This window comes from Ichthyophthirius multifiliis, assembly GCF_000220395.1.
Source record: "Ichthyophthirius multifiliis unplaced genomic scaffold scaff_1120509251242, whole genome shotgun sequence".
Classification (NCBI taxonomy): domain Eukaryota; phylum Ciliophora; class Oligohymenophorea; order Hymenostomatida; genus Ichthyophthirius; species Ichthyophthirius multifiliis.
Window position 1 is genome coordinate 9,337 of NW_004086065.1, and position 17,366 is coordinate 26,702.

Consider the following 17,366-nt stretch of genomic DNA (forward strand, 5'->3'; position numbering starts at 1 on the left):
AATTCTGAATTTTTTTTAATTTTTCTATATAAATAAATACTAATATATATTATTTATATATATATATTAAAATTATTTTTATATATTATATAGAAAAATATATTTATCATAAAAAAATTATTGTTTGTTTTTTTATTATTATTATTAAAACAAAAAAAGAATATATGGAAACTATTATATCTAGTATACTATTATGTATTAATGTAATTATCACATTCTTAACTTTATACTTATATTTAATACACTAAGATTATAAAAAAGGATAAATTACATCTTACGAAATAACCTAAATAATAAGTGAATATACTTAAATAGAGATATATTTGCAATTATGTATTACTATAATTTGTATTTTTCATAGCAATTACATTATATTTATTTTAAATCTACCTTTGGCTATATTTAATTTATCAATATATTTTAAATAGAGCTATAAAATTCATGCCTTTACAAATTCAGAATATATACATAAAGCTAATTATTTTTAAAACATGGTCAAATATAAATCTATTTTTTATTGTATGCTATGTTTTATTTTAGGTTATAGATTCATTTACGCATTTACTAATTTAGTAGCTTATAGACTTGTAATATTAAAAGAATTATTATAATAATATTATGATGATTAAATTAATTCATGAAATAATTATTAATTTATTTTTTCAAATAAAAAATATTATTTATAATTATGCACAAAATTAACTTTTAATAAGAGACATAAATAATAAAAAAATTAATTATTTTTAAAAAAAAAATAAAAAGAATTGAAAAAGTTATATTTTTTCGAAATTTTTTATATTTGAAATTATTAATAAATAATTATTTTTTTTAACTAATTTTCAATTTTTACAAATAATATTTTAAACTAGATTTTAATTTAATTATATAGATAAAAAAATATTAAAATATAAATTAAATAAATATATATATTTATATATATATATATAAATATAAATATAAATAAATAGAATTTGCTTTATTAAATAGTATTACCAGTTATTATTTAAATAATTAATTATTTACTAATATATTTTATTTATATATATTTTTAAACAAAAAAATAAAAACAAAAAATTAAAATCAACTTTTTTTTAAAAAATAAATTTAACACATAAAAAAAAAAAAACTAAATAAATGAATACAGCATAAACAAATTCTTTATTTTACGAAAGACTTAAAGTCCTTGAATATGAATTTTCTTAAATGGATTAAAATTTAAACAAACATTTATTATATTAATAACTAGAATAAATAATAGATTTTAAAGTAAACCAAAAAATAAAAACAATAAGAAAATAAAATAAAATAAAATAAAAATAGAACAAAGGAATATTCGATAGAGATGTATTAAAATAATTATATGACCATTTAGAATTCAAACATAGCCAAGATCCTTTAGTAGAAATAAATTTAAGGAATTTTTGCGTAGTATATTTAGAAGCAGAAGACGTTCTAAAGCAAAAAATAAATGACGCCAAAAGTTTATTAACAGACTGTTATAATAAAAGATAAGAATCTTAACAAAAATTAAAAGACATAAGACAAGTTGAAAACTTAAATAATCATGGAATTTCACATAATTCAAAATTAGAAATAACAATAAAAAGTGTATAATTATTTACTTTTATACAAACATAACCCTATGTATCAGTTAAAGTAGGAAATTAATAATAAATGACAGAATAAAAATAAGGAACATCTGTATAATATAATACTACATATAATTTGTAAAAATAAGAAAAATAGAATTTTTTATAAATTTAATATATATATATATATATATATATATATATATTATTAAATTTAAAAATAATAGTGACATAGTTACAGGACTAGAATAAATATAAATTTATGTATTAGATTATTTATAATAATAAAAAGATTCATTTCTAGGTTAAATAACTATTCCTTTAAGTACTATTTAAGATTAACTTTAACATGAGAATGAATATGATTTAAAAAGTTCTAATGGATAAAATGTAGGAAAAATTTATTTGAATTTATAATGGATACATTCTTAGGTACTTTATTTGTAAAAAAAAAAAAAAAAAATATTTATATTGACAAAAAAAAAATTGTGATTAATTTTTATTTTAATATAAAAAGGATAAATATCTTTCCAATTTAATTTTTAAATTAGATAATTAAATAAAATAATGCGAAGAAGACTTATATGATTATTAATAAGATTTAACTATACTATATTAACCTTTTCCTGAATATAATCGAAGATTTTTAAGTAATTTAAGTAATGTAGAGTTAAAAAATAATATGTATAATATAGAAGAAGAATCTGAATAAGGAATAGCTATATAGTAATATAACGACAATTTTTTCTCTTAAAAAAATACTTAAGACCCTGAATTTATAATGAATTAAAAAGAAGAAAAAAAAATAACAGGATTCGTATTTATTACTTTTTTTTTCTTGACATTATTATCATGCTTTTACCGACCATAATTTTTTGATGTATTTTTATTTTATAGAATATAAATTTTTAATATATATAATAAAAAGTGGATGATGTGTATAGTTATAATGATAATTTATCATTTACATGAATTAAATCATATTAGAGTCACTTTTATTTTAATTTTGATACTTTTTTCACTTATTTTTGATCTTTTTTGGCTTATTATATTTTCTTCTGGATGGTGGGAAGGATCTTCTAATAAATTTACTGATTTTGAAGTCGAAAAAGGAATTAAATAATTTACAGTTTTAATAAGCTATTTATCTTTTTTTTTAAAAGTTATTTTTATTTAATTTTTTATTATTTTTAACAAAAATATTTCTATATAAAAAATTATAGTTTTTCATTGCTTTCTAAATGCTTAAATTAAAAATTTTACTTAAAAAATAATAATCAAAGGAATTAAAAGAAGAAAATAATGATTTTTAAGATGCTTAAGGAATACTTATTGCTCCTTCCTAAATTTTTAATAATCCTAATATTTAACCTCCTATTTATTGTATTATTTTTTTTTTACTATTTAATATTTTAATATATATAGAATAATCTTTTTATGGATAACCTTTAGTCTAATAAATGCGTCCGGTATAAAGTAGATTAGTACTTGGATAAAGTATGGTCAATACAAATAGATTTTGAAAAAAATTATAATAGTTAATTATATAATAAACGTATTTTTTTATTATATGTTTATTTATTTTTGAAAATTCGCAAAAATATATTTATTAATTTATATTTTAAAAAAATAAATTAACATTAATTGTTTTTTAGGTTTTTATTAAATAAAATCATTAATAGGTATATTTTTACTAAGAAATTCTAAAACGAGGAATTCTATAAATATAATATATATTACTAAAAAATGACATTTATATATAATTTAATGAATATTATATATATAATTCTATATTTATTTAATAAAAAAATAATAAATATTATATTAAATAGTAATACTTTATATGTAGATTTATGATTAAATTATACTTACTCTAAGTTTAATTTTTAATATATTTATGTTTAAAATTTTAATATTAAAAAAATTATAAAATTTATATAATGAATAACTTGAATAACAATATTCTATTTTTACAGTTTTATCAAATTTAGTACTTATCGTAACATTTAATCTTTAATATAAATAAATTCATCTTTATAAGTTACTATTTATTCCTTTAGTAATATACAAAACAAATCAATATTTAATTTCCCTTTTTTTTGTTAATAATAATTAAAAAAACATATATATATATATATTATACTAAAAATTAACATATTTATACATATTATAAATATATACAATTATTAGAAGTACATTAGTTATTTTTCAAAATACTATCAGTAAAATTACTTATTATTAATATATCTTCTTTTTTATTAATTATTATATATTTCAATTATTAAGTATTAAAAATTACTTGGATATAAAAACTTATAGGCTTCTATATATTTTATTGTTTATAATCTTATTTTACTAAAAAATTTTCTTAAAATTTTATTCTTAATGATACTTAATACTTATACTTTATAAATATTTAATATTTTATATTAACGATTTGATTAAAAGGATATACATATTTTTTATTTATATATTTAAAATAAAATTACATATATATCTATTTATCAATCTGAATTAATTTTTTTTATTTTAAGATATTTTTTGTTAAAATTTGGTTCTCCTTAAATATATTCAGAAAAATCTTCAAGTATGACCTTAATTTTACGATTTTATTTTTATATTGTAAATTCTCTTTTAAACAATTTATTAATTTTCTTACAGATTAATTAAATTCGCTATTTTTAAAAGGTATTTTTTTAAATTTTGTATCTTTAAATGAATTTTTATGTTTTATCCTTTATTTACAACCCATTTTATTACTTATTTTTATTTTAATAATAAATCAAAAATATATTTAAAATTATTATAAAACCATTATTAATTATTCGATTGACAAATAATCATGAAGATATATAATTAAATAAATTCTCATAAAAAATAATAATGTTATAAATTCTTATAAATAATAATAATATTATAAATTATTGTATGAATTATTTCCTTATAAAAAAAAAATAAATCAAACAATTTTAAAAAAACTACTTTTATAATATTTAAGTTCTTCAATACTTTCTAATATATCATCCAAAGCTCTATGTTAATTTTTTTTCACAGGCGCATCTGCTAGTAAACCAGGATTCCATTTTTAAGCTAAAGTTTTAATAGTGGAAACATCAATAATTCTATAATGTAAAAATTCAATTAATTTAGGCATTTGCTTATCAAGAAATCTGTAATCTTAATGCACCGAGTTTCCTGTAATGTAAGCTTGTCTTTATACAACATTATTACTTTTTAAAAACTAAAGAACTTATTCTTCTGCTTATTATAAACTTATTTTACTATTTAAACTTTGTTCATAAAGTCCACTTTCTTTATGGTGTTTTGAATTCCATTCATCCATTGTATCTAAAAGTGTATTAGGAGCATTTATTACAATTTCAGGACCTTTAATTATATTTTCTAAATGCGAATCAGTTAAAACTACGGCTAATTCGATTATTTAATCATTTCTGACGTGTAAATCTAAACCTGTCATTTCTAGGTCAATCCAAAGAAAAACTGGAGTAGAGTTTTACATAATTTTATTTTTTAATTATTTAATTAATATAAATAGATTAATTAATTTTTTTATTTTTAATCAATTTATAATTAAAAACTAATATCAATAAAAAATAATAAATTATATAATTTTAAGTATTCTTTTTTTTTATTAAATTTTTAAACAAAATAAACATAATGAAAAAAAAAAAAAAAAACATTATTCATAAATTTTTATAATTATAAAGGATATTTATGAAAAAATTAGTTGATAAAATTTGAATATATATTAAATAATTAAATTATAGTATAATTATATTAAAAAAAAAAAAGTATAAACAAATATATATATTTATATTTATAATATAAACTTAAAAAATAAATATATAATATTTATTAAAAATAAAAAAAAATTAAAAAAAAAAATAAACAAATAAAATTAAAAAAAAAATTAGTTATGTTTATTAAATATAAAAAAATATTAGAATTTTTAAGTAATTTATAATAAATATATTAATAATAAGAAAAAAATAATTAGTAAATAATATTTTTTTTATATCAATAAAATATATAATAATTAAACGAAAAATATAAAATAAATTATATATGTAATATAAATATTTTAAAATTATTATATAAAAATAAATACATATATATTATAATATGAATATCTATAAAATTTATATATAAATTTTATAATTTATTAATACAAATTTATGAATAAAAATAATAAATATATAATAAATATATATTTTTTTTCAAAAAAAATGTATTTAAGTACATAAAATATATATATTTGTAATATTTATTTAAGAAAATATAAAAATAAATAAAAATAAAATTCTTTATTAAATATCGTTCTAATATAAAAATAAAACTATATATAAAAAAAAAATATATATAAATATATATATTTAAAAATATATTTTATTTAGATATATATTTTTTTTTTTTATTTATTTTTGTTTTTAGATATAAATTTAAATGCATATATTTATATATATTTTTCTTTTTTTCTTTTTTATATAATTACAATAATTATATAATTTTTATTTTATTTAATTTATATCTTTTTCAATAAAAATATATTTATCTTTATTTAATTAATTATATATTATTTTTATTTTCTTTTTTTTAATTTTGTCTTAAAAAACTAAATAAATATTTATATTTTTTATATAAAAATTATAAAGAAAATTTATTAAATATATATATATATTTATATATTTTATTATATATATATATATATATATATATATATATATTATTTTTATTTAATTTTTTTATCTTTTTTAATTTTTTTTGATTATGTATTAACTTAGAAATTATATTTTATTTTATTTTACTTAAAATATATACATATTATTATTCTCTTATCTTTTTTTTTTAGAATTTTTTATTTTTAATACATTTTTGATTTTATATAAATTATATTAATATTATATTATTTTTTTTTAAAAAGAGTATTTTTTAAAGTATTTATTTAAACTATTATTTTATATAATTTTATTAACCTATCTTCTTCTATATAATATTAAGGTAAATATTAGCAATTATTAATCTACAAATTTTTACATTTTATACACAAAAGTTTATATTAATAAAAATTATAATTGAGTCAATTTTCTTTAGCAATAAATCTCTATATAATTAAAAATTTTATTATGAATATTTTATTATGAATAAATTAATTTAATGTAATATTATATTTTTTAATTAGAATAGATTTTTATTTATTTTATACACTTTTTATATATAAATATTTAATTTCATTATTAAATCTTATTAATTTTTATTTTTATTTTAATAATGTTTTTATAATTAATTTTTACTTTATTTATTATATTTTATTTTGATTTCTTACTTTTCTAATTTTTTATTGTTTTTTTTGATTCTCATATTATTTTTTTAATTGATTTATCTAATTAGATTTAAATTTTAGATATACTTTATACTTATATTTCATAATATTAAATTTTTATAATATTAAAAAATAATAATATTTCCTCTATTTTAAATATTTTTTATTTTTTTCTATTTTTTTCTATCTAATTATAATGCATATTATTTTAAATATGAAAAATATAATTAACTATTAATATTTATTTTATTTGTCTGAAAATTTTATTTATATTTCATTAAATTTTGTTTATTAAATATATTAAGTTTCTATTTTTTATCAGTATTACATATATAATTTATTATTTACAAATAAAAAATTAAATATAATATATAAATTCTTAAAATATAAGTTTTAATAGAATTTGTGAATTATTTAATATTAATAATGATATTATAATAGAAATTTTTATTAAAAATATTGGACTAGCACTTTTTTAAGATAAGGATATTATGCTTAATATAAAAATATAAATATGTTTTATAACTTTTTGTCTAAAGCCAATAATCTTATGAATTAAATCAAAATTAAAGTTATAATTTTTTTTTAATTAAAAATGCTGTTTATTATTTGATTTAATAATAATGTTTTATTAAATATGCGCACAAAAAAATATATATTATTTTTAAAAATTAACAATAATGTATTAATTAATTATATTTATTAAAATCAATTATATATTTAAATATTTAAAAACTTTATTATATCATTATGATAAAGTTTAGATATAATTTTTGTAATTTATTGGATTTAAATAATAAAATAAAAATTTTTATTGATAATTTATGTATATAATTATAAAAAAAAAAGTCATTAATTTATTTTAAAACAAATAAAATTAATATAACTATTAGTATAGTTATATTTATATATATTAAATAGCATATATACATTTAAAATATTTATTTTTTTATATTCATCAAAAAAATAAAACATATATTTATGTTAATGATTATTTAATTTAAGTTCCTTTTTTATAAAATTTTTTATTTTTTAAATAATAATAAGTATAAATATTTATTAGATAATGTTTTATATTATTTAAATTAATTAATTTTACATATTTATCATTTTATAATAAATTAATTTAAAAAATTAATAGAAATTTAATTTAAATTTTTAATAATAATTATAATATCTATTTAGTTCCCTAAATAAAAAAAAAATACAAACATTATATATTTCTATAAAATGAGTTACGCATATTTGTTTAAATACATTATTATAGGAGATACAGGTTTATATATATTTCATCAAAAAAAAAACTTTGAAAATTAAGTTTTTAATACTAAAATAAAAAAAGGTGTAGGAAAAAGTTGTGTACTATCTTAATTTATTGAAAAAAAATTCAAAGAAAAGCATGATGTAACAATCGGAGTAGAATTCGGTGCTAGAATGTTAAGTATAGATAATAAAAACATAAAATTATAAATATGGGACACAGTAAATAAAAAAATTGAGAATATTTACAAATATGTGTAATATTTATTATAAAAATAGGCTGGTTAAGAATCTTTTAGATCAATTACAAGATCTTATTATAGATCTGCAGCAGGTGCATTACTTGTATATGATATAACAAGGTATTTAATTTTAATTACCAAAAATTATATATATAACTTTATAAAAAATAAAGACGTGAAAGTTTTTAACATTTAAGCAGATGGTTAGATGAAGCAAAGCAAAATGGAAATCCTTAATTAAGTTTTATATTAATTGGTAATAAATGTGATTTGGAAAATTAGTAATTATATTCTTAATTAAGTTAAAATGCGAAAATTATATTTATACAATAATTAATAGACGATAAGTTACATATGAAGAAGGACAAGAATTCGCAAGATAAAATGATCTTTATTTTTTAGAAGTTAGTGCCAAAACAGCTTATAATGTAGAAGAAGCATTTAAACAAACAGCGAAAATGATATATGAGAAAATTAATACAGGATAAATTAATCCAGGACAAGAAGTAAATATTTTATTATATTAAAATTAAAAAAAATAAAATAAAGAATTTTGGTGTAAAAATAGGAAATGAAAATACAAATATCCATCAAAACACAGCAAATATAAATATAAACACTAATAATAATAAAAAAAAAACATCATAAGGATATTGCTGTTGAAAAAAAAAAAAAAATGCATATAAATATATAAAGCATATAATATATAAGTATAATTATTAAAAAAAAAAAATTTAATTATTTTTTTAATTATCATAAAACAAAAAAAATTTTCAAAAATCAAATTATTTTAAAGATTATAACAAAATATTTAAATAATCCAATTTTTCTTTTTATTTTTAATAAATCCCATTCAAAAACAGGAATAATGATAAACAAATTTCCATAAAGTTAACATATTTTTTTCTTTAATTCTTATTTGCCTTTAAGTATTTCTTTATTTCTACAATAATGTTAATATCCATTAACTTCTACAACAATTTATTTTCCAATATAATTTTAGTTTATTAAAATATCAATTTAAATATGATCTACATTAGCCTCTAAAAAATGAGGTATTTTTAAAATCTTCATATGTTCAGCTACATCTAAACACAACATACTACTTTTAAACTAAACTTAAAATATAATAATAAAATAAATAAATAAATTAATAAATATATATATATATATTATAAAATATTTAAAAAAATATATTAATAAAAAAAATATTATATTTATATAAATATATATATATATATATATATATATATTTATATATATATTTTACATTTTTTATTCCATTCTAAAAATACATCTTCAATGTTTTTAATTAATTCATTATTATAAATATCTACATATTTTTTTAAATACAAATGAGCATAATACAATACTGTAACATCTTATTAACTAATTATATAATTAACTTTGTGATTGTAAAGGAAATAATTTATTAAAAAATATATGCATTTATTAATTTTTTCAGGTTTATCAAGTATACATAAAGCCCAAACGCACATTGAAACATATTCTAAATTTACATAATCTTAAATATTTTCTTTTTGTGTTGAAAATTTAAGTGCATAAAGTTCCACTATTTGATAAAAATATTCTAGAAAAGCTTCTATATTTTATTAAACTATGTCTTTATCTTACCTAATGTTCAATTTTCCTAAACAATGAATTATTTAAAAAACTTCATTTAATGTAGTTAAATATTAATCTCTTGTATTTTATTCAAAACCTTTGAAATCTTACCTTTTTATGCTCTCTATAGCTTCCAAAACTATAAAAGGTTCATAAAAGGATATTTTTTGTAAAGAATTACAAATAAAAGCGAATTATTTTGTGGTCTATATTTCTTTTTTAATTATTTTCTCTTTAATTTCTTATACTATTTTTTCATAAAAAGCATCTAATTCGTATAAATATACTCTTCCATATGTATACAAAGCTTCTAATTTTCCTATTATACTGAAAGCCTTCAAAATATTTTCCTAAAAATATTTCTTAGGCCTCTCTTCAGCCAATTTATTACATATAATTTCTGAAATTTCGATCAAAAAAAGCTTATTTATGCTATCAGAAACCCTTAATTAATTTTAGATTATAAATATTACATTTTAGAATGATAAAAGATTTCTCTTTTAAAAAAAAATACCTTAAATATATTCAAAATAAGGTATAATTTTTTCCTTCCAATAAATATTATTTTTTGTATTTTGAATAATTTTACTTAAATAATATTGTAATTATAAAGCATCATCAATTTTTTATTCCTTAAAAATAAAATTTTTTAACGCCTAAAAAAGTTGTCCTTAATCTCTATTAAAAATAGGAAAATAAGAAATCACAAAAAGCAGTTTTTTTATATTTTCGAATGAAATCTCATTTATGTTTTATAAACTTTTTTAATAAATTTTTCTTATTAAAACTTCTTATTTAGAAAATTTTAAATTTCCATTCATTCTATATATTTCGACTAATTTATAACATATTTCAATATTAATCTCAAGTTATTTTTCTATATTATTCTTTTATTTTCTTAAATAACAATCTATTATATAGGAGTAGTTTTTTAATAATTTCTTCTCGAATATATTGTTTTATTTAAATTTGGGTATTTAATTAATCATATCTTCTAATAATTAATTAAAATTTTAACAGCTTTCACTTATTTTAGGAATTATTACTTAATTTAAATAATCGTAATCTTATATTTTTAATAATTCAAAGGTATTTTTTACTTTATTTTATTAAATTTTGCTATTATTTATATTTAAAATGGGTTTTTTTATATTTTAAATGGGTATTTTTATATTTTAAATTGGCTATTTTAATGATTTTGTGAAAAATGGAATTAATAAAAATTTGCGCATTTTTGTTTATATACTTATTTTTATACTTTTTTTTAGATAAAAATAAATTAATATTAATAAATATTTTTTATTTATTTAAAAAAAAAAAAAAAATGAAAATACATATTTAATTATTAATTATTATATTATTTTAATATAAATAAATATACAATTAAATCTAAATAATAAACGACAAATACAATTATATACAATAAATATGGTCAGATACATGTATTCCTAACGGCAAAAATTAATCCCCAATCGACATAACTACATCATACAATGAATAATTATAATAATGTGAATTAACGGATTAAAAAATTTACATTTCTTTCACAAACGAAAATATATAAGCATTAATAGAAGATTTAGGATATACTATATATGTTAAAGGAAATTGGTCCACATTATATTATTAAATTCAAAAAGATAGATTATTAAAATATAATGCTATAGGTTTTTAATTCAGGAGTCCTAGTGAGCATAAACTTAAAGGAAAATAATTCGATTTAGAATTATAAATAGATTACATACTATAGAATTCTAATGATATTGAAGACTAACCTTAATTTGCTTTTTTTTCAATATTTTTTAATAAAAAAACGGAACTGGATTAATAAGCAAGTGAATTTTTTACAATAAATGATTTTTCGAAAGTTAATGAAAGTTAACATATTAATTTCTATTAAAGTTTAGGATATTATATAATTAATTCGGATAATAATAGTGCTTTTTTATATTAAGGATCTAAAACTTATGACTAATGTGAAAGTTCTTATTGGATTTTGTTTGAAAATAATTTTATTGTTGATTTAAAAAGCTTTGAGTTGTTTTAAAATTTATGGAAAAAAAATATTGATTTTATACTGACTAATGAATATGGGAATATTATTTCTTAAGGAAATAATAGAAGAATTAATTTTAATAAAGGAAACGTTATTTATAATTTGCCTGTTTGCTAATTTGGTAATATATTGCTAATTTATAATTTATTTTATATTTTATTCTTTTGAATTATTATGTTTTAAAATAATTTTTTATGTTATTTTTTTTTTTTAAAAAAAATAGTTTATATATTATTAATTATTTTAAATAAAAAAAAAAAATAATCATAAATTATATAATTTAATAACGTATGTATCATTAGTTTCTATTATAATCAAATTTTATATTAAAATAGTTTATATGTTTTTTATTTTTTAATAAGAAATTAATATACTGGATAAAAATACTACATATTTTTATTAATTATTTCACCTCAATTTTTTTTTTTTTAATTAAAAATAAAAATTAAGATAAAAAAGAATATAAAAATTAAATATTTATATTTTTAGTAATTAAACTTTTTTATTTAAATAAAAATAAAAAATATATTTAATTATTTATTAGTTATAATTAATGTTCCACTATTATTTACTTGAATTTTAATCGATGAGAATAAAAAATAAATAAAATAATTCATAAAAATAAAAATAAGGGATAAAAAAATTCTATAAAAATAATAAATAATAGTATAAAATATACAAAAATATTAAAAATAAATAAAATAAGATAAAAAAGCAAAACAAAAAATCATATTAATATAAAAAAAAAAATATAAAATAAAAAAATTAAATAATAAAAATGAAAAATAAAATATTATTTATAATTTTTTAATTATAATTTATTTAAAAAATAACATCTTCAAATTGTATTTTAAATTGTAAAACTTGTATAAATTCTTAATGTTTAGAATGCGAATAGGGATATTATAAACTTAAATAAATATAAAATCAATCCATTAAATATTGTTTACCATGTTCTGGTGAAGGTTGCAAATAGTAATTTTCATAACTACATAATTATATTAATATATATTTTTTTATCAAAAAATATAAAAATAAAAAATATATCTAAATTTAATATAAAAAAAAAAAATTAATAAAAAAGATGTGATAAATAGGGATTTTGTAAAAAATGTAAAGACAATTATTTTAAAATTGATAATAAATGTATAAAATGTGGTATAGAATATTGTTTAAAATGTTAAAATGACTAATCATGTTTACTTTGTATCGAAGGATTTGTACCAGTAAATAAATTGTGTGAAAAAAAATATACTAAATGCTAAAGTTAGCCTAAAATGTATTATGATAATTAAAAAAAAAGTTGCATTCTATGTATGTAATACTGTATTAAAAAATAAAAATTAAAAATATATATCAAATATATATAAATATAAATATAAAAAAAAATATTTATATTTAATATATATATTTCATATATTATTTTTATTATTTATATTATTTATATATATCATTTTATTTATATTTTTTATATTATATATATTTATATTATTTTTATTTTTTTTAATTTATATTATTTTTTTTATTTATATTATTGATATTATTTATATAATTATAATTATTGATATTATTTATATTATTTATATTATTTATTTTATTTATATTATTAATATTTTTAAATTATTTATATTATATATATTCATTTATATATATAAATTAATATATATATTTATATATTTAAATATATTTATATATACATATATATATTTATATTTATATTTATTAACTTATTTTTAATATAAAAGGTTCATATTGTAATAATTATAATGATTGTTTTCTATGCCAAAATTAGTATTTCTATGATACTTAGTTGAGATAATGTATTTAATGTACTTAAGGTTGTTTATCTTGTACTAATTTTGAATGCTTATTATGTTTAAAGGATTATTATTTATATAAAGGATAATGTATATAATAGATTAAAGATATTATATGTGATATTGGTTATTTTTTTAATCTAAATGAATGTTAAAAATGTTCAGAAAATTGTTTATTATGTTCTTCGGATAATAAATGTGAGTTATGTTATGATTAAATTAATTATTAATTAACAGAATAATAGGGAAATAATATAGTTTGTTAAAGAAGATGCCCATAAAATTAATTTGTTAAACTCACAATAAATGAGTTTCAAGATTATTTAGCAGGATTACCAGTAAAAATGGAATATGAAAGATATTTAAAATGTTAAAAATGTTAAAGTTAAAATAAAAATTGCTCTTAGTGTATTGGATTTGACAGTTTTTGTGAAATATGTAAAAATGATAATTTCTTTTTATTTTAAGGAAGTTGTGTATAGATATGCCCAGAAAATACTTATTTGGTTTAAAACTATAATTAAGACAATAAAAGATGTAAATAATGGTAATTTTATAATATATATATTTTAAAAAAGTTTAATATTTTAATAAATATATATTTTTTTAAAAAAGTTAATTTACTATAAATATATTTAAATTTTTTTTTTTAGTATAATATATGTATATATAAACATATTAGACAAATTTTTTAATTTTTCAACAAAGCCTCTTTAATAGTTAAAACATAAAAAAATTATAAAATTGTATAAAAGAAGATGATATAGATGAGTTTTAATTAGTACGTATAAATAATTAAGTAATTGAAAATTGTCTATAATAAACAATTAAAGTAGGAAACGAATGTTTTCCAACTTTTGAATGTGAACGTATAATATATATGTCAAATATAAATGATATTTGGTGCACATAGTGTAAAAACGATATTTTTTTCTCATATTTTGGATAATGTGTATAATAATGTCCACAAGATACATTTATATAAAATAAACACTGTATAAATAATGATATTCTAAATGCTTTTTAAAAATTTAATAATTAGCATATATTATAAATATTTAAAACATAATTTGAAAGTAGTTTCGTTTTAGACTCAAATGCAGTTATAGTTTCAAAATAAATAAGCTTTTTTTTAAGTTAAAATACTCCTAATCTAGAAATTTAAAATGATGTGAATCTTTAAAAATAAAATTTTGAATAATAATTTATGTATATGAATAATAATAATTGCTAAAATAATAACTTTTAAGGATGTATGAATTAAGGAATTTGTAAAAAAGTATTTAAAAACTATTTTAATTCATGCACTTGTGAAAATAACTAAGGTTTTATAAATATATAAAAAAATAAAATATATATTTTAAATTTATTTTATATCCTAAATAAAGGTTAATTTTGCTAATTTTAAGCAAATGAAATTTAGAAAATATAATAAACAGCTTCCAATTACATATTATATATAATTAAAGCTTTATAATAATTAAAATTATCTAATAAATCCAATTTAAAGTAATATATATAAAAAAACAAAAATATTTGTTTTTTTAATAAAAAAAATTAAAGTGTAGATTAGATAATGAATTTATTATATGGAATTGTTTATTTACGAGATATTTTCAATATAGAAATATTTTTACAATTAATGAAAATTTATGAAATGGAATTAGTTCCTTATCCATTTTAAACAGATGAATAAATAAATACTCATTTAAATATTCTAGATATATTGATAGATATTTTAAGAATTGTAAATATAGATTAGACTTAAAAATAGGATAATTTTGCAAAACTACTTCTTAATTTTAAAATAACATCATTTTATTTATTATAATTTCGTCGAGAAAACTTTATTAATTTAACTAATTTAAAGGCTTATATTGGAATTCCATAAGGCTAAATATTTCAATTAAATTTATTCGAAGTACATAAGATAAATATGGAATTCAATTAACCTTTTGAAAACAAAAAATACTTAGAAATAATAGTTTTTCCATTAGATATGTTAACAAGTAGGGTATAAATAGATAAATAAAAAAAACAATACTTAACAATAAACTCTAATGTTCTTCAAATAGAAATAAAAGATACTTAAAATCCATAAGAATATGCATAAATAAATATTAAAATAAAGATAGACTTATAAATATAAAAAATTTTTAATACAACAAGCTAACAAGAAAATGATAAAACATATTTATGGAATATGTAATAGAAATAATGGGATAATTTAAAAAAATAAAATTAATATATAAATAATAAATCTTATTTAAAACTTTAATTTTCGAGAGGAAATGAAAAAGAAAATAAAAAAGAATTTTCTGAATGTATATATAACAATAATTGTATGGAAACAAAAAATTTTTATATAAAATTGATAATTTTATTATTAATTACAATTCTATTTTTTATAACAACAATAAGTAATTATCTAAAAAAAGAAAAATTTATTATTTTATACGGAAATAATAAATAATAATAATAAAAATAATAAAATAATAATAATAATAATAATAATAATAATAATAATAATAATAGTAATAATAATAATAATAATAATAATAATAATAATAAAAATAAAAATAATAATAATAATTATAATAATTGTCTTTAAATAAAAAAAATAATATAGATTCAGCTATTGATATTATATAAAATTTTTCTATTAAAACAGAAAAAAATAAATAAGAAGTCATAAAAAATATAAAATCACAAAATATTATAAATGAACTTGAAATACAAACTTAATAATTACAATTAAATAATAAAAATATAATAAAAATTTTTAAAAGTTAATCGTTAAATCATTAAATCATTAATATTGAAGAGAATCTGCAAAAGAAATAAAAATTAATACTTTAACATAAAAACATGATTTTAAGAAAAAAATTAAAAGAAAATTTAAAGAATAAATAAATTCAAAAATTATAAAGTATTTAATATTAGTAATAAAATTAAAAATTAGAATTATCTAATTAAATTTCAAATATTTAAAAAAATAATACTAAATAAAACAATAAATAATAATAAGATGAGATCAAAAACAGTATACCTATATTAAAAAGAAGAATTGATAGTATCTAATTAGAATGTATTGATTGTATTGAGTAATTAGAATTAAAAACAAATTAAAATGTTATAGATAAAAATAAAGATATCTATGTTATTAAAAACATAAATTTTTATATAAATGATTAATTAAAATTAGATACTAATAAAAATAACATATAAAAAAAATAATAAATATAGCAATAAAATTAATTATAATAAAAAAAAAATAAACAATTAAATATTGTTGATTAAAAATTTAATATTCAAAAATAATAAGAAAATATAGAAATAAAAAAAGATATTTAATAATAAATTAATATTAATTAATAAAATAATATTAAATAATAAGATTATTATAAAAAATAAAATAATAAACAATAAAAATTT

General features: G+C 14.2%; 3 protein-coding genes across 3 annotated transcripts, besides 44 other annotated features; 2 read left to right on the forward strand and 1 right to left on the reverse strand. All coding sequences in view use genetic code 6, as the record gives it.

Moving 5' to 3' along the window:
• The first annotated feature begins 44 nt into the window (after positions 1-44).
• Positions 45-105: a microsatellite.
• Positions 47-107: a microsatellite.
• Positions 80-122: a microsatellite.
• A 781-nt stretch (positions 123-903) lies between these two features.
• Positions 904-963: a microsatellite.
• Positions 921-959: a microsatellite.
• Positions 964-1,015: 52 nt separating the features above from the next.
• Positions 1,016-1,049: a microsatellite.
• A 1-nt stretch (position 1,050) lies between these two features.
• Positions 1,051-1,080: a microsatellite.
• Positions 1,081-1,218: 138 nt separating this feature from the next.
• Positions 1,219-1,723, forward strand: IMG5_166710 (hypothetical protein; the record flags this gene model as incomplete). Its single annotated transcript, XM_004030110.1, has 2 exons — positions 1,219-1,266; positions 1,321-1,723. Coding segments are annotated over 2 exons (451 nt in total), but the record flags the coding sequence as incomplete, so codon positions are not given.
• A 40-nt stretch (positions 1,724-1,763) lies between these two features.
• Positions 1,764-1,795: a microsatellite.
• Positions 1,796-4,448: 2,653 nt separating this feature from the next.
• Positions 4,449-4,512: a microsatellite.
• A 36-nt stretch (positions 4,513-4,548) lies between these two features.
• On the reverse strand, positions 4,549-5,109 carry IMG5_166720 (mitochondrial precursor, putative; the record flags this gene model as incomplete). Its single annotated transcript, XM_004030111.1, has 1 exon — positions 4,549-5,109. The coding sequence occupies one exon, from the start codon at positions 5,107-5,109 to the stop codon at positions 4,549-4,551; it is 561 nt and encodes a 186-aa protein (XP_004030159.1).
• Positions 5,110-5,467: 358 nt separating this feature from the next.
• Positions 5,468-5,520: a microsatellite.
• Positions 5,474-5,520: a microsatellite.
• Positions 5,474-5,523: a microsatellite.
• A 131-nt stretch (positions 5,524-5,654) lies between these two features.
• Positions 5,655-5,760: a microsatellite.
• Positions 5,658-5,760: a microsatellite.
• A 35-nt stretch (positions 5,761-5,795) lies between these two features.
• Positions 5,796-5,820: a microsatellite.
• A 112-nt stretch (positions 5,821-5,932) lies between these two features.
• Positions 5,933-5,974: a microsatellite.
• Positions 5,941-5,995: a microsatellite.
• Positions 5,972-6,015: a microsatellite.
• Positions 6,016-6,266: 251 nt separating this feature from the next.
• Positions 6,267-6,326: a microsatellite.
• Positions 6,275-6,334: a microsatellite.
• A 391-nt stretch (positions 6,335-6,725) lies between these two features.
• Positions 6,726-6,754: a microsatellite.
• A 1,284-nt stretch (positions 6,755-8,038) lies between these two features.
• Positions 8,039-8,105: a microsatellite.
• Positions 8,105-9,095, forward strand: IMG5_166730 (hypothetical protein; the record flags this gene model as incomplete). Its single annotated transcript, XM_004030112.1, has 6 exons — positions 8,105-8,206; positions 8,273-8,412; positions 8,470-8,552; positions 8,606-8,713; positions 8,773-8,938; positions 8,982-9,095. Exons 1-6 carry the CDS (start codon positions 8,161-8,163, stop codon positions 9,093-9,095), a joined length of 657 nt encoding a protein of 218 aa, XP_004030160.1. The 5' UTR covers positions 8,105-8,160.
• A 15-nt stretch (positions 9,096-9,110) lies between these two features.
• Positions 9,111-9,142: a microsatellite.
• A 410-nt stretch (positions 9,143-9,552) lies between these two features.
• Positions 9,553-9,637: a microsatellite.
• Positions 9,553-9,656: a microsatellite.
• Positions 9,586-9,697: a microsatellite.
• Positions 9,641-9,697: a microsatellite.
• A 1,481-nt stretch (positions 9,698-11,178) lies between these two features.
• Positions 11,179-11,258: a microsatellite.
• A 1,490-nt stretch (positions 11,259-12,748) lies between these two features.
• Positions 12,749-12,827: a microsatellite.
• Positions 12,828-12,848: 21 nt separating this feature from the next.
• Positions 12,849-12,908: a microsatellite.
• Positions 12,852-12,908: a microsatellite.
• Positions 12,909-12,911: 3 nt separating this feature from the next.
• Positions 12,912-12,940: a microsatellite.
• A 562-nt stretch (positions 12,941-13,502) lies between these two features.
• Positions 13,503-13,553: a microsatellite.
• Positions 13,503-13,837: a microsatellite.
• Positions 13,504-13,838: a microsatellite.
• Positions 13,510-13,837: a microsatellite.
• Positions 13,530-13,828: a microsatellite.
• Positions 13,714-13,824: a microsatellite.
• Positions 13,743-13,837: a microsatellite.
• Positions 13,839-14,488: 650 nt separating the features above from the next.
• Positions 14,489-14,545: a microsatellite.
• Positions 14,499-14,553: a microsatellite.
• Positions 14,554-16,392: 1,839 nt separating this feature from the next.
• Positions 16,393-16,533: a microsatellite.
• Positions 16,534-17,246: 713 nt separating this feature from the next.
• Positions 17,247-17,353: a microsatellite.
• Positions 17,278-17,366: part of a microsatellite that runs on past the window's edge.